The sequence below is a fragment of the Arvicanthis niloticus genome, chromosome 25, assembly GCF_011762505.2.
Source record: "Arvicanthis niloticus isolate mArvNil1 chromosome 25, mArvNil1.pat.X, whole genome shotgun sequence".
NCBI lineage: Eukaryota > Metazoa > Chordata > Mammalia > Rodentia > Muridae > Arvicanthis > Arvicanthis niloticus.
The window spans coordinates 17,051,137-17,074,853 of NC_133433.1; the positions used below are offsets into that span (position 1 = coordinate 17,051,137).

General features: G+C 39.4%; 1 protein-coding gene across 2 annotated transcripts in view; it reads right to left on the bottom strand.

The window, feature by feature from the left end:
- The window catches only part of C25H8orf88 (chromosome 25 C8orf88 homolog), a 29,048-nt gene extending 19,526 nt beyond the window's left edge, over window positions 1-9,522 (bottom strand). The window contains exons 1-3 of one of the 2 annotated variants that reach the window (XM_076924130.1): window positions 9,401-9,522; window positions 3,460-3,558; window positions 1,283-1,356 (exon numbers count right to left, since the gene is read on the bottom strand). In XM_076924130.1, the coding sequence (XP_076780245.1) occupies window positions 1,283-1,356; window positions 3,460-3,538 (153 nt within the window). In that variant the 5' untranslated portion in view covers window positions 3,539-3,558; window positions 9,401-9,522. The remainder of the gene's footprint in view (window positions 1-1,282; window positions 1,357-3,459; window positions 3,559-9,400) is intronic. The other variant, XM_076924131.1, reaches the window with a different exon arrangement.
- Window positions 9,523-23,717: the final 14,195 nt, after the last annotated feature.

Below are 23,717 nucleotides of genomic sequence, written 5' to 3' on the forward strand. Positions count from 1 at the left end.
GGAGGGGAAATGGGGAAAGTGGATGGCATCTTAAATGTAAATAAAATAAAATAAGAAAAAAAATAAAAATTTGAAATTTTGGCTGAAAAAAAATATTTCTGTGTATGTAAGGACAATAATCAAAACCCAAAATACATTTCAAAGGCATATAAGTTGGTAAGAAGGCATCATAAGGAAAAATGGGAACTGATGGGAACTGGCAGTTCACACACACACACACACACACATATAAAACTACATGGGTCAAACTCAACATATAAAAAGATACCCCAGTTCTCATGCAGAGAAAAACAATCAAAAGCAACAAAAGAGATCATTTATAAACACTCAGCAAGGAAAAAACGTTATGTCTGATAACAAGATAAGGACCTTGCTCAGGTAACAGAGCTCCAAGCAGTCCATAGATAGCTCACCTCAGCTGATAAATAAGCTGAAGAGAGAGCACTGTTTAACACAGTAGTTCTCTTCCTGTACAAATATTGTTGTTGTTTGTGGTTGTTATCACAAAGAGCCTTTCACACTCAAAACAGTGAAAATGCAATGGAGAGTCATTATAACATTCATTATAAAACTCAAATATCTGTCTAGCAAAAGAAAATACACCAAAAAGCAGTGTTGGTAGAAGCTAATGTATTTTCCTCCATCAGCTCCCATGGAGCTGCTCTATGGTTAAATAGTTGCCTAGCATTCTAATTATATTAATATTTGTTTACCCACAGCTTGTTTCTGGAAATGTCTGCATGAGAACAGCTACTATGTTACTAGGAAATAAGTCACCAGGGAAGGGACATCAGCTAGAAAGAAACTTGCACTAAGGACCACACGTCATGTATTTAATTTTTAAACATAAACATTAATGTAAAAAAAAAAACTTAAAAAGCAGTTAAAATAATTCTGTAATAGGAAAAATTTTAAACATATTAATGAAAGAAAAGTAACAACCAGAATAGTTAGTTTGAGAAGAGCAGGAAGAAAAGGAAATTAATTTTAAGAAGATACACAAGGTTTTTGAACTGTCAGGTTTTTGTTTTTATAATTTTTTAAACAAATATAGGAAAATATTTACATTTTAAAATGCTGTTTAGAAGTATGTAGGTGGCATGTAATCCTTAATATATGTATGAAATATATCAACATGTTTTAAAGTAGAATAGACTGAACATAGGGTCTTGCATTGTGTATGTACCCCCTTTCTCTGGATAATGCACTGTGCTGAGCTGTGCCAATCTGAGAACTCCACTTTGGATGGCCCTGAAAGTCTGTTATAATATCTAAGACTTACTCTGCCAACTCCACTTTGTAAGCACTGAGTGTTGCATGGATATTCATTCTGAAAGTTGAAAGGGAACACCGGTCCTGTTAGGAGAGGGAAAAATTATTTTAAAATTCACACATACAATGATATACCACAGTCTAAAAAGCATCTGTGTTTGTGACATCGTTGGCACTGTTACAAAACTGTATGATGGTTCATTATTGGACAAGTATTTATTCAGTGTTCTGACATCTAGTTTATTGGGAGATAGGTAATAAAGCATGACAAGAGTTTGCAGGCTACACCTCAAGCTTACAAGTGATGATTATCACATAATTTTATACACAGTAAACTATATATACTCTCTTACTGTGAGCTTTAGAGAGATCACTGAGGTGCCATATTTGGTTGAGGGTACCAGGAAGTCTTCACAAAGCAAAAGTATTTAATCCGCATTTGAGGAAAAAGAAAATTCTTCTGGGGACCTGAACTGTGCAAAGTATAGAGATGTGCTGAGAAAGCCCCAAATTGACTTATATATGTTTAGCTTTCTATCTACCAAGCCTCAAACTCAGCGTTAGTATCTTAAATGTATTACACTTCTGTTAGAGATCAGGGTACCCTGTGGTCCTTCCCAGGCACCTACATCACAGCCTTTGAGGGAAGGGGTCAGTGAGAATGTACAAAATGGAGATGGAGAGACTGCAGACAGAAGCTGGTCACAGAAAGGAGCAGAAGCCATGGCTTTCCATCATTCAGTCTATGATAAACTGAAGATCTGACTCTCAACAGCTTCAAGTACAAAGGGGACGCAGCATCTGCACGTGGGATCCACAGCTGCGGTCCAGGACGATCCATTCAATTCCTTGTCGGCGCTAAGGCACAAACAGTGATCTCGAGAGGGAATGTGAGTAAGTGCAGACGATTTTCCTTGTAGGAAACAAGGTTGGGAGCAGACTGGATGCATACCTACATTTTCTGCTACAGTTTTATAGAAATAAAAGGAGCATGCTTTTCCTTTATTAACCAGTCCATTAAGTCAGTGAGATAGATTAGGCTGAAGAAATTTTAAGGTAGTTTTTATGTGTACCGCATAATTTAGACCATACAAGTCACCCTAGCAGTAAGGAGTCCAAAATATATATATATTTTTTTTTCAAGGCTGTGTCCAAAGCACAGTTTTGTGAACAGAAAGAAAAGTATTTGAGATTGGGACAGGATTGAGGAGCGAGTGAACCCAGGACCTCATGTATGTCAGGTAAGCATTCAGAAGTATATCTCTAGCCAGTTTGTATTTTTAATTTTTTATTAAATGTATCTATTTATTCTGTGTGTGTGCGTGTATGTGTGTGTGCATGTATGTGTGTGTGCATGTATGTGTGTGTGCATGTATGTGTGTGTGCACATACATGTACACATATATGTATAGGTCAGAGCACAGCTTGCAGGAGTCACTTCTCTCTTTCCACCATGTTGGTCCCAGGGACTGAAGTTGGGTCTTCAGGCTTGGTGGCAAGTGCCTTGACCCACTGTGCCATCTTGCTAGTTCATTTACTTTTATATTGAGACAAGTTATCACTAAGTTGCCCAATAAGACTTGAATTGTCTCTATGGCCCAAATAAACCTTGACTGTGCAATCTTCTCGCCTTAACTTTTCAAGCAGGTGAATTACAGGCCTGAGCCATGGGGCCAGGCTTACTTTACGTTGTTATTGTTATTTAGACTTCTGTAATTAGATACTTGCTCAAGAACACCTATAACTCCTGCTGGCATAACATGTATAACACAGTAACTCCAGGCATTGTTTATTGCTAAAACTGTTGTTGTTTCCTGTGTTTTTACAAGACTAATTCTACTATGCATTGACAATAATTAGAAGTAAAAATAATTTATATGGCAGGGTGTTTCTCTGACCAGAGACCACTTAACTATACAATGAGACATTTTTAAAAAAAAAAAACAAAAACAAAACAAAAAACCAGCTACTTTCAGTATGGACTTAATTCTCCTGATCGGTAAGACTCAGGACCAGTAGATACCAATAACCTCTTTATCTTTACATAGCATCTGTAAATTCTTCCAACAGAAGAGATCATTAATTTTTAATACTCCTTTTAAAGTCCACCTCAAATAAGTATTTTATAAATGACTAATTAGCTGTTAATAAATTAATGCATAAAGAACTAAAGAGCCCATTACTCACCTGGAGGAGAAGAGAGATGACGAACAGGTCTTGCTGGTTGAAGCGGTTTGCCAATCAATTTTTTTGTTTCCATTGTCATAAAGACCTTGAGGTTCCATACTTTAATAGGGAAAAACACATTTTTATCTTTAGACAAAATAATTAAGAGTGTTTACACCCTTTATATATGCAACCAACCACAACACTCGTTTGAAAATATTTAAGTGGAAATGGACATGAAACCCATTTAAAATATTCAACAACCAGACTTCTATATTGGTTTCACCACAGTTATATAATCCAGTTTTTTAAAGATTATTTTCTCTTTCGATTTATGCAACTCAATCCTCTTGGGTTGTTTCCTGCCTCTTCTAGCCACTTTGATTCCCTCTTCTGTTCTTCAATGATAAATTTAAAAATGATTAAATTTAGCTTTAGTCTTATCTAAAGTCTTCAATGCTCATGCCTACAGCTTCCCACAAACGCATGATGATGTAATGTATACCTTTAGCCTTTATGTCCTAAACTCCAGTCCTACTTTTCTCATTGTCTCCTGCTATTGCAATTTTTACATTATCATTGGGACATTAATTCAACATCCCCAAAATTAATTAATTAAGTGCTGTGGTATCAAAAATTTTCTTCCTGGATTTCTTAATGTCATTACCGACTCCCTTGAAGACCTCTCTATTAAATATACCTTCAGTGTGATGGTGTAAGTCACTCTGATTCCTATCCATTTTTCTGCTAAAAATATCTCACACATTTCATCAGTCTTCCACTACTCCCTGACCATCTTCTAAACAGATGCAAATGCTCCCCAAGTGTGACCTTGGGACACCAGGTCCACAGTATGACATTCAGAGGACACTGTAGAGTACTATAACTGCTTTTCTTCCATTCTAGACAAAAGTGAAAAACGGGTTTTTCTTAATGAAGAAACATTTCTTCACCTGCTATCTCTTACAAAATAGAAAACATGGATAAAACAAGCCATTCCTTGAGCAAGCAAATAAATACTGCCATCTTCTGAACTGTGGTCAATTTATATACACTTAAGCTTTAAAAAACGTGAGTGCATGACTAGTGGTCCAGGCCTGAAGGCATGTAATCACTACTTCTTGGATGATGAAGCAGGGGAATTGGAAGGCCAGCCTAAGCAACTTAGCAAGATCTTGTCTGAAAAATAAAACATTCAAAAATACCTTGGAATACATCTCAAGGGTAATATTTTTGACTCCTATATGCAAGGATCTAGGTTCATTCTCTAGCACCTACCAAAACAAAACAAAAATACTGCTCACCAGTGCAAAGTCTTTGGCACTAGTAAGAGTAGAAAGAGTTCATATCTGTGGCATAAATAATAAACCTCTTATGTACATGCTATCACTGGAGACACCCCTCTGACTGAGGAAGAACTCAGCCATAGTGGTATGCCCTGTAATCCACCACTCAGAAAGCTAAGGCAGAAAGACTGCAAGTTAGAGGCCACATTGGACCACCTAGTTAAATTCAAAGCTATCATGAAGTACGTGGCCCATAACTCAAAATTAATAATTTTTATGTAAGCATGCCTTAATTCATACCATACCTCTAACATCTAGCTATAGACAGTAGATAATAACTATCTTTACTTTCTCAGTTTGATGTAAATACAAATATAACTTGCATAAATCACTTAGAATACTGCTATTACATAATACGGTAAAAAGTAATCTGCCATTCTCATTTTATAGCTAAGGTGTAGATAAACAATGTAATTACCCAAGATCAACAAACTGTGAAATGATAGTGAGGCTTTACCTATGCTAGAAACAATACTCTAGGGCAGTGGTTCTCAACTGGTGGGTTGCATCCACTGTGGTGGTAGAATGACCCTATCAGAGGGGTTGCATATCGGATATCCTGCATATCAGGTATTTATAATTCTTAACAGTAGCAAAATTACTGTTATAAGCATCAACAAAATTACTTATGATTGGGGGTCACCACAACACAAGGAACTATATTCAGAGTCACAGCATTAGGAAGGTTCAGAACCACTGCTCTAGAGTCTAACTGTTGCCTCAACCTTCTAACCATTCCACAATTTCTTGATAAGGCTTTTTCTATTTTCCCAAAACAGTTCTGTTACCTCTTCCGATCCAGTCCTTATTACACACATTGCAACTATTAACCGAAGTTTAAATTTATTCTTGGAGAATGTCATATACATTTAATGATATGTATATTCCCCTATTCCCATGCAACAATGCCTCCACTCCCAGTCTCCCACCAACTATTAAATCCCAGTTATCTCTTTCAGGAATGCATCTAATGTGAGCCATGCCTTCCTGATCATGGATATTCAGGAGGCTGTTGAATGGCCGTCACTCTGTTTCACCATGAACCGAAATCCAACTATGTTTCTAGACTCATTCTCTCCCTGTTCCAAGGTGCTGCTATTTCCTTACAAAGTATCTTTGACTCTAGCTTAAAGCAAAGAAGTGTTTTGAAAGCTGTCAATGGTCTAGTAAGTAGTCAAAAGTAAAATAATTCCCACTTTCCTTACCTTCCTTTGCCATTGGTTCCCACTGTATTTTATCTATTCCCTTTGCATACAACATGTAAATAAGTTACATTATGGTATTTATTATTTGAATAAATGGTATATTATTTGAACAAATGGTATATTATTTGAATATACCATTTATTCTCTTCCACAGAAACTAGATCTCAATTGTCTTTTCATCCTGTTATGTATAAATACTTTTACTATGTAAACCAAGTAAGTCTAAAACTTTCTTGTTATAACTAAATTTTTATGGTACACAGCTTCCTAAATTCTAGTGTGCATCAAAGTAAGACAAAAGTAGGACCTTGGTTAGCTTTATATTGGTCATCTAAAAATAACTATGACCTTAAGCACATTGTAAACCCTATTTACATTTCGTCAAGTATAAAGGCATTATTACTAACTACTGTTTTGTTCCAAGATGCTTTCTCTTATTTAAAAGTCTCTGAAAATACGTAATTCTAACATTACAATAATAAATATAATCTCTCTAAGTCAGTCACGTTAACTAACCTCAGAGTTAATTTTTCCTGAAATGTGTGGATAAGCCAACCAGCTCATCTATCTTGCTTTCTTATGTTTCCGCTAACTAGTACTGTTTTAATATAACAATTAGCCTTCTAAACCGCGGCTCCCAACCTCCAAACGCTGTGACCCTTTAATACAGCTCTTCATGTCGTGGTGACTCTCAACTATAAAATTATTTTTGCTGCTACTTTATAACTATAACTTTGCTAGTGTTTTGAATCATAATATCAATATTTTTGGAGAGAGATGTTTGCCAAAGATGTTGTAGCCCACTGTTTGAGGACTGCTCCATATCTAAACAAATCAAAACCGTATTTGTACATAATACCACATTGATTTAACAGGAAGCAAAAAAAAAAAAAAACCCAACTACATATTATTTTCTATGTGGAATATTTAAAATAACGGTCAAGAGCCCTCTGTTGTGGGTTATTAATAATACATGTTTCTTTACTTAATGTTTATCCTAACAACTCTGATGAGGACTCTAATAACATTACACAGTAACTTTCCACCCTGTTTCCCATATGAACTAGTGAATCGGAGGACAAAAGAATACAAGACCTTGGCACACAGTCCCTTGTTTTCCATGGCTCAGCTGAAACTGAGCTGCACAGACTGGGAAGTCTCTTCCAGCTGCTGAGCAAGGCAAATCCACACTATTCAAACTGGGGGATTTCAAGAGCTGGGGAGTCACAGATTTTGCAAAACAATAAACATAAAAGAAAGCCCCTTTAGTGACACCTACCTTTCAGTTGGCAGTGGGAAACAAAACACCTAGATCTTCTACATTACTAACTCACAGCAGTCAAGAAAATTAGAAAATACATTCGGACTCATACTTCTTAATATCTTTTCTTTGCAAAGTAACCTCTGCTTGCACTGACATTACAGGGAATGAATTAAAAATCATAACGCACAGTACTCTTATCGTTTTAATTACAGGGTTAAGTACATACAAGCTAATCGCCACATCAAGCTGGGCTCTAGAATGCTAAGGGAGAGAAGACTCCATTTAGTTAGCTGGACTACTAAGTCTATGTCTAAAATAACTTCAGATTTAAAGCCTGTTTCATCTGAGAGCTTAAAAGTTTTCTTGATGCTGCCAGTGCTACCATTAGGGATTCATCTCATCAACTTGTATTAAGGACAGTAGTTGCATAAGAAACAGAATCTCACTGATAAGGCTGCACATGGGGGAGACCCATGAGAAAGTTGTCTTTTAAGATGCAAATACGGTTGGTGACCTACTTTTTTTTAAGGTCATTTGGCATAATATCTCAAAATATTCATTCAAAATATATTCAAATGGTTGCTAAAGTTGCTTTTACGATTCAAAAATGTATTATCCTGAAGCTGCTTCTGAGTGAACTCAGTACACTGCTGCTATGGCTGTTCGTTGGGAACCTTGTAGCTGCAAGGTTTGCAGGTGCCAAGACTACCTATATCCCAGCTCCCTTTTCTGTTTGGCAGAAGTTGTTCTCATTAATTCTGAAATTACAAATTAACTAGAGTTTTCTAAAATTTAGCACAGTAGGCACAGAAACTGATCAGTTTGCAGTCGGTATTGAGCATAGATGCCTTAAATGAAAACACCGTTTTTTAGCTGTTACTATATCCTAATACACCTTATGTCACTTCATTTAACATTGAGCTCTACACTAACTGTTCAGAGTCATTAGTCCCACCTTAGAGAGAAGAACCATGAGATTCAGAAGCCCAACTCTATGTAGCCGGTTTCACAAGAAATGAGGATTTGGCTACAAAATTCACCCGTCTCAGAAGTTGTTCTTGGTTCAGACATCTGACTCCACTGTTACATGCAAGTACTTCATGTATTGATGAAAAATTAACTAGGAAACATGTATGTTAAAGCCTCGGTGAATAAATTGTGTATGCTAACATTTTCCATTTCCTTAATTTACAGTTTTTCTTAGAATTTTAGATTATAACATGTTTTCTTCATACTAACCATGATGTGGATTTGAAGAGTCATAGGGCTGGGGGTGTGGCTCAGGTGGCATATTACTTGCCTATCATGTATGAAGCTGTGGGTTTGATCTTCAGCATAAAACCTGGTTTGATGGCTCACACCTATAATCACAGCACTTGGGATCTGGAACTCAAACTCACCCTCAGCTTCAGAGTGAATTAGAGGCCAGCCAGGGCTAGTTAAGCTGAGTACAAAAATTAACACCTCCCTTTTTAACTCTGGGCTCCTTGGGGCTAGGGTGTAACTCAGTGGTAAACTGCTTCCCCAGGACGTGTGAAGTCTTGGATTCTAGTCCCAGCGCTACTAAAATAAATATACAGAGTTCGAGTACATTTTTAAAGGAGCACTTATATTTACCCTTCTGTATACTTCCCGTGTGAAAAGTCGTTAAGATTTAAATTCAATTTCCTACTTCGAAATTTTACACTTCAAGGTATACTTTAAAAATCGAACGCGGCTTATTAAGAAACAAAAAAATCAAAAACCCTGCCCTGATAAAATAGCCAAAAAGTAACAAACTGTAGATGAACGGGCTATAGAATCCATTATTAGGTAGTGAAGACACACACACACACACACTGTGAAGCATCACAGTTTTCATACTTCCTCTAAAAAACCTGGAGAGGGGGACTAAAAGAGGAGGTTTCGTTTTTGTTTTTGTTTTGAGCATCTCTCAGTAAAAGCCACAATTTAAGGCTTCGCTGAGACAAACGGTCCAGGCAACAGGTGTGCGTGTCGTCAGCCGGGGACAGTCTCGGTGGCGGGCACTGGCGAGCACTGCGGGCACCCACCGAGGTTGCCCAGCCTCCGCCGGTCCTGCCCGCTCCCCCGCGGTGCCCGCAGCCCACCCGGTGCCCGGGTTGTGCGGGCGGCCTCCCCTCACCTACCGCCTCAAGACCCAGGAGGGTTTCCGGCGCGGCGTCGCGGCGCTCAGCCCAGACACGGCGGCCGAGCGCCCGGCTGCCGTCGGGGAACGGCTCCCGCCGCGCGTCGCCTCGCGGCCTGGGTCACCGCGGCAGCGGCTGGGGGCGGGGCGCGGGGCTGGGCGGGGCCCCGAGGGCAGGACCGTTAAACCGGCGGCGCGCGCGTCCGGGACAGGCAGGGGCTGCGGGGCGGTGAGCGCGGCGCGCGCACGGCGGGCGGCGACCTCCCGCGGGGGGCGGACGGACGGGCGAGCTCGCCCTCGACGGGGCGCCCGCACGAACCGCCTCGGGCTCCGACCTCCGACGTCCTTCCTCGTCGCCGGACCGCCAGGCGGACGGTCTGCGCTGCGTGGTGGAGCGGAGGGGTGGGAGCCAGCCCGCCTCTGTGAGGGAGGCCGACGCAGTGGGAGAGGCTGGGTCTGAGGAAAGCCCTGTCTGTGACCCAAGCTCGGGAGCAGGCGCCCCAATCCTTTGTTTTCCTGTTTAAAAAGGGCTGAGAACAGGCAGCTCTACCTAGTAGGTCTTGTGGATTCCAGCCGTCGACCGGGATGGTGATGGTGGAAAAATGGTGCCTATCCAGCAGGAATACACATTTTCATTATATTACTTATTTTTCTGTGGCCATAACCAAAACAAAACAAAACAAAAAAACCCAACCAAACAAACAGAAAACACCAGGAAAAACTAAAGGGAGGTCCTGTTTTGGCTCACAGATTGAGGGTATAGTCTACGAAGATGGTGAAGATGTGACAAGAGCAGGAGGCAGATGGTCCTATGAAGCAGTGGTGGACGCCAGCTCGCATCCATTCAGTCCTGCAACCTTTTCTCAGCCTCAACCCAGTTTAGAAACCTTCCCTCACAGAGTACCCTGAGGTTTGTCGCCTAGGTGATTCTAGATCTTAGTTGACAATATCACACTCTGCAGATTACAGTCCTGAAAGGATAAAAATTAGCTAATCAAAGTCAATTTGAATACAAATCCATTCTTTGCCATCTTCAGTCTCGTGATTTTTTTTTCCCACTGTCACCTCAGGATGTCCATAGGCCTGTGATGGGGGACATAAAGATGTGTGGATGTGTTGTGTGTGTGTGTGTGTGTGTGTGAGAGAGAGAGAGAGAGAGAGAGAGAGAGAGAGAGAGAGAGAGAGAGAGAGAGAGAGAGAGAGAGAGAGAGAGAGAAACAGAGGCACGGGGCGATGGTGGGGTACAGGCAGCTCTCACAGGACTTAATACAAATGTGAACAAAGTCCGTTTTGTGGGCTTGGGTAAGTACTGGAATAGAACATTCAGTACAGGAGAAAGATGGCTCCGCTGTTGCTCAGGCCTAGGCAAAAGTTTTTCCTGGGAAGGCAATGCTTTGCTTGTTTTAGTTACCTGGGAGAAAAAGGAAAGTACAAAAGGGACAATATTTTTAGTGCAGAGCAAGCAGAGGTGGACAAAGAGGAAAAGAAGACATGATTTAACTCCAATTCTGAGCCTTTATTTAATGGTGGATCTTTTAAGTGGCATTTTTAAGACTTTAAGACAAATGACATGATCAAAATTGTTTATTTAAGAGATCATTCTAACTGGTATGGAGGGTAGGTGGTGTGGGTAGGGGCAGACACAGAAACAGGCCATTTGTAGACATTTACCAACACTCAAGAAGAAATATATCTGCATTAAGGATGGAAGGTTTTATATACTGTATTTAATATTACATATCTGAATGTTATATATTATCTAGTTATAGAGACAGGGAGAGAGAGATTCCGAGAAAGAAATAGTACAGTTTATTGGCAATTTGGACAGAAAAAGGGAATGCGGCACTAGGATGTTTTGGGCCTCGGACCCAGGATGGACTGAGTCGGCAGTGGTGTGTATGTGTATGTATGCACTACAGGAGGCAGACTTGGGAAGGAAGATGCGTTAAGGGGATTTACATAGATGAGGTTATAATGAGCTGTTCAGTTTGTGATATTAGAAATCACACAGAAAATGCACACTAGTACACACAGCATATACATACACGTATTTCATAAGCATTAGAAATTGGAGAATTAAGAAAAACAGACCAGTTTAAGAAACTTTAAGAAAACCTCGCACATTTCAGAAGAAAGTCACCATCACCGTACCTGAATCACTGAAATTCTGGTGGCAATAACAAATCTTTCACATTTAATTGAAGTTCATTTTTTCCCCTAATGTGAGGGGGTAGGGAAACTAGGAAGGCTAAAGCACATTTAACAAGAACAGAAGGACTAACAAGTGAAGTGTGGTATAAGTAGTGGAAGTTTTCATATGAAATCAAAGTATTACAAAGAAAGACACTGTTGAAGGGTCAGGGGGAAAGGCCATAAAAAGGGCCCTGAGGAGAAGCAAGGTCTGAGGAGAATTTTCAAGCATAAAATGTTTTATCCATTAGAAAGCTATACTCATTGCAATGACAAGAGGAACACAAAGGGATATATATTTAATTATTATATGTTGTATATAATTATACAATATATATTACACACACACATATATAAATGAAACAGGAATCAATACAAATAACAGCAATTCAATCCTACAGAAGCATAAAATACAAATGATTGCTTTGCGGTGGCAATATTAAGCTAAATAAAGATGAGAGATCTTTCATTCCTTTATGCTGAAATGCATTAAGGGATTTAAGGTTCAATGTGATCATTTGGAAAGTGGAAGGGTAGGGAAGAAATTGGGGAGATGGTAGGAAGGACCCAAAGTAAGAGAGATGTTTTTACAGACACCCAAATGATGCCTAAGAGACCTTTGCACAAACAGTCATGTTCATGAAGAAAGAAAAGTGCATGTGGCCGCAAGCAAGGGCTGACATGCAGATGGTATGAGAATGAGGCATGAGCAGTTAATAACTATTGACTTGGGCATCGCAATGGATATAAAAATAAAGCTTTATGGTTCCCCCGAGGAAGCACAGGAATCTGGAATAAAGGAAAAGAAGGATGTAGAACAGAAAAGAATAGGATGAATGTTCCAGCAGAAGCAAAGAGCTGCAAGTCTACAATCCAGATTCTCAAGATGTGTGCTGGGACCCACGCGGTCACCCAGCTACCTGTGGGGGGCTGAAAACAATGGGCAACAGCAAAGGTTTTTGAATGCACAAGGACCAAAAATTCTTTCACAATGAAACATTATCTGAGGTGCGTCTGGTAGTACTCACCCATGTTGAGTGTACAGCTCTGTCTTAGTCTCAGTTCTGAGGAAACCATGTGTACACTGAACTCTGTATGCCCTAAAGCCACAGGTAAATGAACAAGATTGTGGTATGCTTTGGATTGTAATTATTTTACTGCATAGAAAAGTTTTCTGCTTTGGGAGACTGGAGAGAAGTTTCACAGTTAACATGTACTGCTCTTGCAGAAGACCTGGGTTCAGTTCCCATCACCCACAGCAGGTGATTCACAATTGCCTGTAACTCCAGCTTCATATCTGATACTTCTGACCTTGCCAAACACGAGTATTCAGATGCACAAACCTACACACAAACACATACCCATAAAAGTAATATTAAAGTTTTCTGCTCTTGGGTATACAACAGCTAAGGAGCATGCATAAAATAAATATACTTTAATTATATTGCATTATTTTTTATTTTAAATTTTGAGTTGCTAATAAAGTTGTATAGAACATTATTCACAGGATGCTGAGATGACTTAGTCAATAAAAAGCACTTGGTTTGCAAACATAAGTGCCTAACTTCAGATCCTTAGTCACATAGAAGCCAGGAGTTGCCAAGTGCTCCTTTAACCCCTACACTGAGGCACTGGGCAGGCGCAGGAAGGGGCATAGAAAGATTGCTGACACTGGGTGGCCAGCCAGCTTAGACAAAAAAATACAAATTCCATGTTCAGTGAAAGACCCTGTCTCAAAGGGATAAGGTAGAGAGTGAGAGAGCAAGACAGTTGACAACATTCCCTGTCTCTGTGTGTGCATGGGTGCACACAGCTGCACACACATACAGCACACACACAAACCAATACTTTGTCTTCATATTGGGACAAAATAGGCAAGTATTGAAAATAACTCTAAACATATTTCTGCCATGCTGTACTATGTATTTCTGCAAGGCATCATTCTGTTGTCAGAATATGATCAACTGAAAATGTTGATGTTCTGGTTGGAGAGGGGAGGGGAAGGGAAAGGGGGGAACATGATCAGGTATTGGGGGTGGGGAAGAAACTGGAGAGAAGCCCTGAGGCCAGCAGAATGAATGGAAATATGCAACCTCTGGAAGTAGGAGGTGAGGGGGACCCTCTAGAATATACCAGAGACCTGGGAGGTGAGAGACTCTCAGGACTGAAAAGGAGGGACCTTAGATGAAATGCCCCACAGAGGGGAGGGGAACATGTAGAGTCCACCTCCAGTAGTAAGACAGGGCAACAAGTGGAGGGATGGGGTTGGATCCCACAGTCAAAAGCTCTGACCCAGAATCGTTCCTGTCTAAAAGAACTGCAGGGACAAAAACGGAAACGAGACTGAGGGAAAGGAGGCCCAGTGACTGCCCCAAATTGTCATCTATCTCAAGAGGGGGCTCCAAGGCCTGACACTATTACTGATGCTACTATGGTGTGCTTATAGCTTGACTGCTCTTAGAGAGGTCCAACAAGCAGCTGACAGATGTAGATACTTATACCAACCAATGGACTGAAGTCGGAGACCTCTGTAGTTAAATTAGGGAAAGACTGAAAGAATGCCCCACAGAGGGGAGGGGAACATGTAGAGGAGGCGGGCAACCCCATAGGAAGACCAGCAGTCTCAACTCTCCTGGACCCTGAGATTTCTCAGACACTGAGTCACCAACCAGACAGCATACACCAGCTGGTACAAGGCCCGTGACACATACACAGCAGAGGACAGCCTTGTCTGGCTTCAGTGAGAAATGTGCCTAACCCTCAGGAGACTTGAGGCCCCAGAGAGTGGGGAGGCCTGGGAGGGGGTGGGCAACAGAGGGTGTTGGGGACATCCTTTTGGAGATGGGGGACAAGGAATGGGATAAGGGACTGCTGGAGGGTGGACCGGGGGTGGGGGGGATAATGACTGGACTGTAAAAAAAGATTAAAGATAATTTTTTAAAAAGAAAGGAAAGAAAATGTTAATGTTCTGTGTCATGTATTATTAAATATTCAAGTTTTATTTTTATGTAAACTAAGCAAATTGATCTCTTTAACATGAAAATCATTTCATCATTAATAAATGGTAAATTTTTATGTGTTTTAAAATAAAATTCAGGATCAATGGTTAAGAGCATTGACTGCTCTTCCAGAGGTCTGAGTTCAATTCCCAGCATCCACATGATGGCTCATAACCATCTGTAATGTGATCTGATGTCCTCTTCTGGTGTGTCTGAATATATGAAATAAGTAAATAAATCTTTAAAAAAAATAAAATTCTTCATGTTTTATGTCAGTAAATGCTTTATTTGTATATTTATTTTATATATCATGAACATTTCTCAGAAGAAAAGGATTCATGACTGGAAAAGGTTTCAGTGGTTCTGGTCTAGACTACAAATACTATGAGAGCATTCACATTGACATTTAACTCGGTGTCATGTGATAAGAATGAAAACCACATTCTGAAATCTCCGATGACTATGAAGATGTGAACAGAGACTTGTGGATGACAGGCAGGTGGTAGGCAGAGAGGAAGCTATTTATAATGAATAAATCAAATGTGACTGAAGAGACCAGAAGAAAAGCATCACATGGGCCTCCATAACACATGCCCTGCTACAAAAGGCTTCAATCTGAAAATTCTCCAAGATCGCTCAAATGCCCAACACCTAAAACAAAGATGCAATGGTATAGAAATAATCAGACATCCCAAAATTCTGTGAAAATTTTATTGATATACTAGGGAACTGTGGATAGTTTTAATATTTTTATTTGTGTGTGTGTGTGTTCACTAGCACATGAATGCTCACACAGGCATGTGGGTATTCTCAGAGGGCAGTGTGTTTATGAGTTGTTCAACATGGGTGAGCAAACATGAGTGCTGACACACACTCCAGGCCTTTTTAAGAGGTAGTACTCTTAGACACTAAGCCTTCTTTCTAATTCCTTCCAATAGTTTAAGTCCAAACACTCGAACAAGAATAGGCCACTTAAAGTTTTCAAAAACTTCAACATAAGCAGAGTTTATTAGAAAGCTATCTCAACCAATGCTTGACAAAACAGGGCTGCAGTAGATCAAAGCTCTACCTGCAAAAGTATCAAAGGATACATCCTTCAGAGGATAGGTCTTTAGCTGCATCTGACACAGTACTGAGAGGCAGCCTTCAAAAGAGTAAAGACTCATTTTTCTTTTTTTTTCTTCAATTTTTTTCTAGCGCATTTTTTTTTTTTTTTTTGCATTTTCCTACATCACCTTTACTTGACTTTTTTGGGGGGAGAAAAGAGTAGGTAATGCAAAAACACATTTTATATTAAGACAAATGCAGATAATATTGACTAGAATATAAAATTTACATTACTTTTGAGACAAAGTACTTTTGACATCAAAGATATTTCAAGCTAAGCTACTCATGAGCTTCTGGTTGCATCCCTAACCCTGAGCGGGAGAAGAGCCTGCAGGCTCACACTACCTAACATCATGGCCTCTGCTGCATTGATAAAAGTCTAAAAGTGGCAAAGTACCAGTGAATTGCCACCTTAGGGCTTCCTCATCTATGGGCATTTAACCTGCCATTAAAAGGCGTGAGTGAATAGGAGCTCAATGTTTGAGTTGAACATTTTCCTTCTAAAGTGATTTTTTTTTCCTTCATAAGTGTTTTTAACATGCCTAACCGAGGGTCTGACATTCGAGCTGGACAATATCCTAAAAACTATGTGAACTCCAGTCCACGTCACCAGATAAGGAGTTACAGATACACCTTTCAAGAGTGTCATCAGAAATGAAAGCCAAACAACTCACCTTGTGCAGTAACAAAAAGGAAGCAAACGCTTAGGAGCAGAAGCTTGCAGGCAATGGGAACCCTGTGAAGACAGACCTTAGAGGCTGGTGGGCGCTGAGCACTGAGGGGCTACGGTTGTGCTACAGTGTTTGCTTCGTGCTACAAGAAACTAAAAGAGCTTCTGTAGAGTGAAAGGCCATCATACTTCCTCCCCAAATCTTGCTTAAGCCTCTGTAACTGACCTTTTTCCTTGCTGGTGGTGACGACTTTCTCTTCTATAGTAACAGAAGGCAGAAATTTGTTGCGGTAAATCTCTTGCCCATAGGGAGTCCAGAGAATAACGACACAAGTCAATAAGTATCAAATGAATGCTGCATGCCTAGATTGGGCAGATTTACCATTAAACTACACTATTCCCCGGCTATGAGAGCTCTTAACAACTTGCGGTTTCCTAGGTCAAGGTCTTCTTCGTACAGGATAGAGATGAAATTTGGAAACAAATAGAAAATAATAAGGAATGGAAGCAAGGCTTAGAACAGAAGTTACAGGAACAAAAAGATGAAAATGAAAGTGGGAGACAGGAGATTAAAAGGATAATTGAACAGAAGATAGAGCAGTTAATAGATCAGATGGAGAAACAGATAAAAAATAATGAATTGAAGACACAAGAAATTATAGATCAGAATGAGAGACAGAAAGATGAAAATGAAACTGGGAGACAGGAGCTAGAAAAGATGATCAAACAGAGCATGCAACAGCTCACAGATCAGATGGAAAAACAGATAGAAAATAATGAGGAATGGAAACAATTACAATATAAAAAAACATATGAAGCATGTATACAAACCTTAAGGGAGGAATTTAAATTTTCAGCTGAGGAAAATACTGAGGTTAAGACAGAAGTAAATAGAGAAAGTCAACCAAGAGTTATTAGAAAACACACCTTAGTCTATCCGGTTACGGTACAACAAAGACCTCCAAATGTTGTTTACCCACAGGGTTATGAGGAATTTGAATGGCAACCTGTGGATGTGTTAGATCTGAGAAAATTTAAGGAGAGTGTCAATAATTTTGGTATGCACTCACCATTTGTTAAACAAATTCTGACTTCTTGGGCTATTAAAAATAGAATAATCCCCCAAGACTGGAAAGATATGGCAAGAGCTATATTAGAACCTGCCGAAAATTTACAATGGGTTGCATGGTGGAGAGATGAGGCGAGGGAGATAGCACGACAAAATAGAGCCAGAGGAAGAGAGATTTCCATAGACCAACTGCTTGGTGAAGGTCGTTTTGCTGAAATAGAGGTGCAGGCTGTATATGATGAAGAAACTCTGGCATTGTGTAGATTGTCAGCCTTAAATGCCTGGGACAAAGTTGCAGAATCCGGGAAGAGACTTGAACCATTTACTCAAGTCATACAAGGGCCAAAAGAAACCTTCCCTGACTTTTTACAAAGGCTAACCTCAGCTGTCGAAAGGAGTATATCAGATTCAGTAGCAAGAAAGGCAATAATTGAGTCTTTAGCCTTTGAAAATGCAACTGCTGAGTGCAAGGAAGTAATCAGACCACTGAGGGCAAGGTCAGCATCAATAGATGAATGGATTAGATACACAGCTGATGTTGGATCTCACTCAGCTGATATGTCAGTAATAGGAAAAACTGCAACTAGAAACCTAGAGATGACCCAAGATTTCAAATGTTTTAATTGTGGTAAATGGGGTCATCTCAGAAATGACTACAGAACAAATCAAAATAATAGGAAATGGGGGCCTAGGCCTTCTGGAATATGTCAAAGATGTGGCAAAGGCCGACATCTGACCAGGGAATGTAGAGCAACAACAGACAAATGGGGCAATACCCTGCCAAAAAACTTCCAGGTGGGCCTCTTGCAGGCCCCAATGCCAGACAAAAAGAGTTCTCTTTCCCAGGAAAATTAAATGTCACTGCTTCAAAAACAAATGTTGTAAGACCAGATAAGGCTGAGGAAGGTTTTATAGACAATTCAGAAGGCCTCACAGGGAGTCAAAAGCAAATATTTTGGCAAACTTCTATAGAAGATCAAAGACCAAAACTAAGAATACTAGTGAATAATATTGAGATTGAGGGGATGGTTGACACTGGAGCAGATGTCACTGTTATTTCTCCAAATTCTTGGCCTGAAAGTTGGCCACTTCATGAAGTAGACATCCAGTTTCAAGGACTTGGAACTTTATCCAAAATAAAACAAAGCACCAGATGGCTTAAATGTATAGGACCAGAAGGTCAGCTAGGAAAATTGAGGCCATACGTGGCTGATATAGCCATTAACTTATGGGGAAGAGATCTATTACAACAGTGGAAAACCCAGATTAATATCCCCTCAGTGTCAATGTTTAATCATGAAATTCATCAGGCTCCTAATAAAAATTTAAAATTTGTTAAGAAACATTATTTAAGGCAGTCTCACACTGTCCAAGCTGTTCATAAACAACATATGGTAGAGGCCGACAATTTAGTTCTACCCCAAAGAGCCATTGCTATCAAGACACCAACAACATTATCACTAAAGTGGTTGTCTAATCAACCCATTTGGATTGAGCAGTGGTCTATGACAAAAGAAAAATTACAGGTATTAGAACAGCTGGTCCAGGAACAACTGGAGGCTCAGCATATTGAAGAGTCTACCAGTCCTTGGAATTCTCCAGTATTTGTCATTAAAAAGAAATCTGGCAAATGGAGGATGTTGACAGATCTCAGAGCAATTAATAAGATTATTCAGCCTATGGGTTCTTTGCAGCCTGGTATCCCATTGCCTTCCTTGTTGCCTAAGGATTGGCCCATTATAGTGATTGATCTGAAAGATTGTTTCTTCACAATTCCTCTACATGAATGTGATAGGGAAAGATTTGCTTTCTCAGTACCTACCTTTAATAAAGGTTGCCCAGTAAAGAGATATCATTGGAAAGTCTTACCACAAGGAATGGTAAATAGTCCTACCTTGTGTCAATACTTTGTACAACAGCCATTGGAGATAATTCGCAAAAGGTTTCCCAAATCAATTATTTATCATTATATGGATGATATTTTATTGGCTGATTCAGATATTAATATCTTGGAAAAAATGTTTGATGAAGTAAAGAAAATTTTGCCTTGCTGGGGATTGCAAATAGCCCCCGAAAAAATACAAAGAGGAGATTCTATTAATTATCTAGGGTATAAGATAAGTCTACAAACGGTTAAGCCACAAAAGGTACAAATTAGAAGAAACCAATTAAGAACCCTAAATGATTTTCAGAAGCTACTTGGAGATATAAACTGGCTGCGACCAGCAATTGGCTTGACCACTCAAGAACTAAGTAATTTATTTCAAACCTTACAAGGTGATAAAGATTTAAATAGTCCTAGGAAATTGACTCCTGATGCTGAGAAGGAGTTAGCCTTGGTAGAAAGAAAACTGCAGGATACACATCTAGATCGTATTGATCCAAAAATGGCCTGCATCTTAGTTATTTTACCTTCTACTCACTCTCCTACTGGAATTCTTATGCAGAGAGAAGATTATATCCTAGAGTGGATATTTTTAGCCCATAAACAGAGTAAAAAATTAAAAACCTACGTTGAGAAGGTTTCTGAATTAATACTGAAAGGAAAAATGAGACTTAGACAATTAGTTGGAATGGACCCGGCTGAAATTGTAGTACCTTTTACTAATGCAGAAATTACCTCGTTATGGGCACAAGATGAACATTGGCAAAGAGCATGTAGTAACTTTTTGGGAGAGATTACCAACAAATATCCTAAAAGCAAGCGGCTTCAGTTCATAAAAAGAACTAATTGGATTATCCCTCGTATTTTAAAGGGAACTCCGATATCTGGAGCCCCTATATTTTACACTGATGCTAGTAAATCAGGAAAGGCAGGATATAAATCAGAAGACATAAGTAAGGTGGCTGAGAGTCCCTATAAGTCAGTTCAAAAATCTGAATTATATGCAATAATCATGGTATTGTCAGATTTTCAAGAATCCCTTAATATAGTAACTGACTCTCAATATGCCGAAAGGGTTGTTTTACACATAGAGACTGCTGAACTTATTCAAGATAATTCTGAATTGACCTCATTATTTTTTCAACTACAACAAATTATTAGAAATAGAAGTAACCCCATATATATAACACACATAAGATCCCATACAGGTCTGCCAGGCCCTCTAGCACAAGGTAATAATGATATCGACCAGCTATTGATAGGAAGCGTGCTAGAGGCTTCAGAATTTCATAAAAAACATCATGTTAATAGCAAAGGTTTAAAGAAAGGGTTCTCTATTACTTGGCAACAAGCCAAGGAAATTGTGAGGCAGTGCCCTACTTGCTCATTATATAACCAAACTCCTTTGCCTACAGGAACTAACCCTAAGGGTACTCAAAGAAATGACATTTGGCAAATGGATGTCTTTCATTTTACAGAGTTTGGCAAACTGAAATATGTGCATCATACTATAGACACATATTCAGGATTTCAATGGGCAACTGCATTAGCATCAGAAAAGGCTGATTCTGTAATTACACATTTGTTAGAAGTCATGGCCATTATGGGAATACCCATACAAATTAAAACAGACAATGGTCCAGCATATACCTCTAATAAAATGGAGAAGTTTTTTACATATTATAATATAAAACATGTTACAGGCATATCACATAATCCTACGGGACAAGCAGTTGTGGAGAGATCCAATCGAACTCTAAAGGAGATGCTTAATAGGCAAAAGGGATCAATAAGAACCCCCAAAGATAGATTACATAGTGCTTTATTAACTCTAAATTTTTTAAATGCTAATGAACAAAACTCCACAGCTGCTGAGAGACATTGGACTGTGGAAAAAACTTCTGAACTAAATCAACCTGTTTATATTAAGGATATTATGACGTCAGAATGGAAAGTGGGAAATGTATTACGCTGGGGGAGAGGTTATGTTTATGTTTCCACAGGAAAAGAAAAGCTGTGGGTTCCTTCCAAAATGATAAAGATCAGAAATGACAAAGGGAGACCCCCTGAAGCACTAGTCGACACAGAAGAAAAGGGAGACTAACTCAACCAACCAAATGGGTGATGTATATATGGTGTTATGTCTCTTATATGGACTTAACTGGCTGGGACTAAAATGTCAATACAAAGCCAAGAACATTTAATTGGGTAATAATTTCTCATGACTTAATACATGCCATCCTTTATGAGGGTATGTATATAAGTTATATATAGTTTGATTAAGTAATCAAACTAACCTGAAGAGGGCAGTGGCCTTTCTTTATTGATCTTCATTGACAAAGCTGTGTGCCCTACATGTTCCACGTGAATGTTTTTATAAAACTACCTGTTGCTTTTAAGTTTTATATGTTACAGGATGAAAGAAGAGAAACTCAGCCCTAGCATGATTTATACTCGGGGATTCTGAGTCTCTAGGACCTCCTATTCCAGCTTCGTGCTTGATTCTACTGCAACTGCATCGAAGCCGCTTCTTTTAAGGACTTGCTTCCAGAACTTTTCCAGAACATCTAGCTTGCCTGTCCAACCTTTCTGACTGTAACAGTTATGGTGTCAGCTTTGCTATGAACTTTCTCAGTACACAGTGACTTCAAGGCAAATGATGCCAGCTAGCTCTCCTTTGACTAAGCCAATTTTCCTGTTTCCCTTTGGGCCCCCAGATGGGAATTCTTCGCCCCAATTCAGCTGGAAGCAGACAAAAGGAGATCATCGCCCCAGTTCCTTATGTTGGGGTGGATGGTTCTGGTTACTTTGTAAATTATACATGTGTTGTAATTTAAGAAATACTTTACAAATGTAGCTTCAGACAGGAAGGGAATTAGAGAGCTAAATCTCAGGAATTAAGTAGGATTAATATTTTACTCCTATATAGGCATTGTGCCTGTATAACTCATACAGAAATACAAAGCTTAGACCCAGTTTAAAAAAAAAAATAGGTATATCTTACATTGGTAAGAAATCTTTATAATAATTACAAGGTTGAAATTATAATATCTTACATTGATATGGAATTTATATTAATATATTACTCTCATGTAGGCATTGTACCTATATATCTTATTTAGAAATACAAGGCTTAGACCCAGTCCTTTTTAATCAAAAAAAAAAAATTAGTGGAAAGGAATTAACAGACAACTGTTCAGATTGCCTTACATAGTTGATTTTCAAAAACGTCAGAAATCCATAGAATTGACATTACAAACATTCTGATATAAACATTTATTTTATTGGAGACCTATCTGATCCTGACAGCTTCCCAGTCTTGGATTCTAAGAAGAAATTGAGCATCTTTGGAGTTACACCAGTTGTGGTATGACAGCCACTAGGCAAGAATTGCCTCTTTTAATCTACAGATAAAATAGTGTGCAAAAAAGAAACACACTTGCAGAATAGTCGACTGATTATATCTGCCAAGACAGAGTAATCAGCCCTTAGTAATTCTGCATTACTAGGTCTGTCAGATGATTCCTGGGCCAGAAGGCTGAAGACCAGATGCTCCAACATTTTGAAATAAGGAACTGTCTAGATGTTCAGTGGTCTATTTAAATTGGCTGAGTTTTAGAAGCCACGCTTTGTGCTTCCCATATCTTTAATTAACTAGTCATCCTGGATTTCTGATGGGGTTGAAGATTTATAATCTCACAGCCAACCCAGGCTATTTACTTTGAGAAGATGATTTTCAGATGCTATTCATTTTGAAGACAGGACATAAGCCAGGTTCAGAACTAAGTTTTTTAATTGAGAGAGATGGCAAAGGTTCTATTTAGTTAACAAAAATGATGGACTGGGTGTTAGGTTTATCTTGTACTTTAACAAACACAACATGGTAATATAGCTAGTGTTCAATTAATATGTGAAAAGAAAAAAAATTTTTTTATTATTGGACAAAAAGGGGGAAATGTGGTGGATAGCCCTAGCCTCTTGTTGTCATGGTAACTCCACTCCTGGGAGGGGCTGCGAAGGAGGAGTGAATCTTGTAAACCTTCTGTCCAATCAAATTTGTTAAATAAAGGCTATAGCCAGTGATTGGGCAGTAGAAGAGGAGTGGGAGGAGCGAGAGGCAGGAAAAGGGGATAAGAGGAGGAGAGCCAGAGGAGAGAAGGCGGCGCGGCGCGGAGTGGGCAGTTGGCCGAAGCTAGAGGGCAGTTGGTGGAGAGAGAGAAGATGAAGAAGACCTTGACCTAGGAAACCACAAGTTGTTAAGAGCTCTCATAGCCGGGGAATAGTGTAGTTTAATGGTAAATCTGCCCAATCTAGGCATGCAGCATTCATTTGATACTTACTGACTTGTGTCGTTATTCTCTGGACTCCCTATGGGAAAAAGATTTACCGCAACAGAAA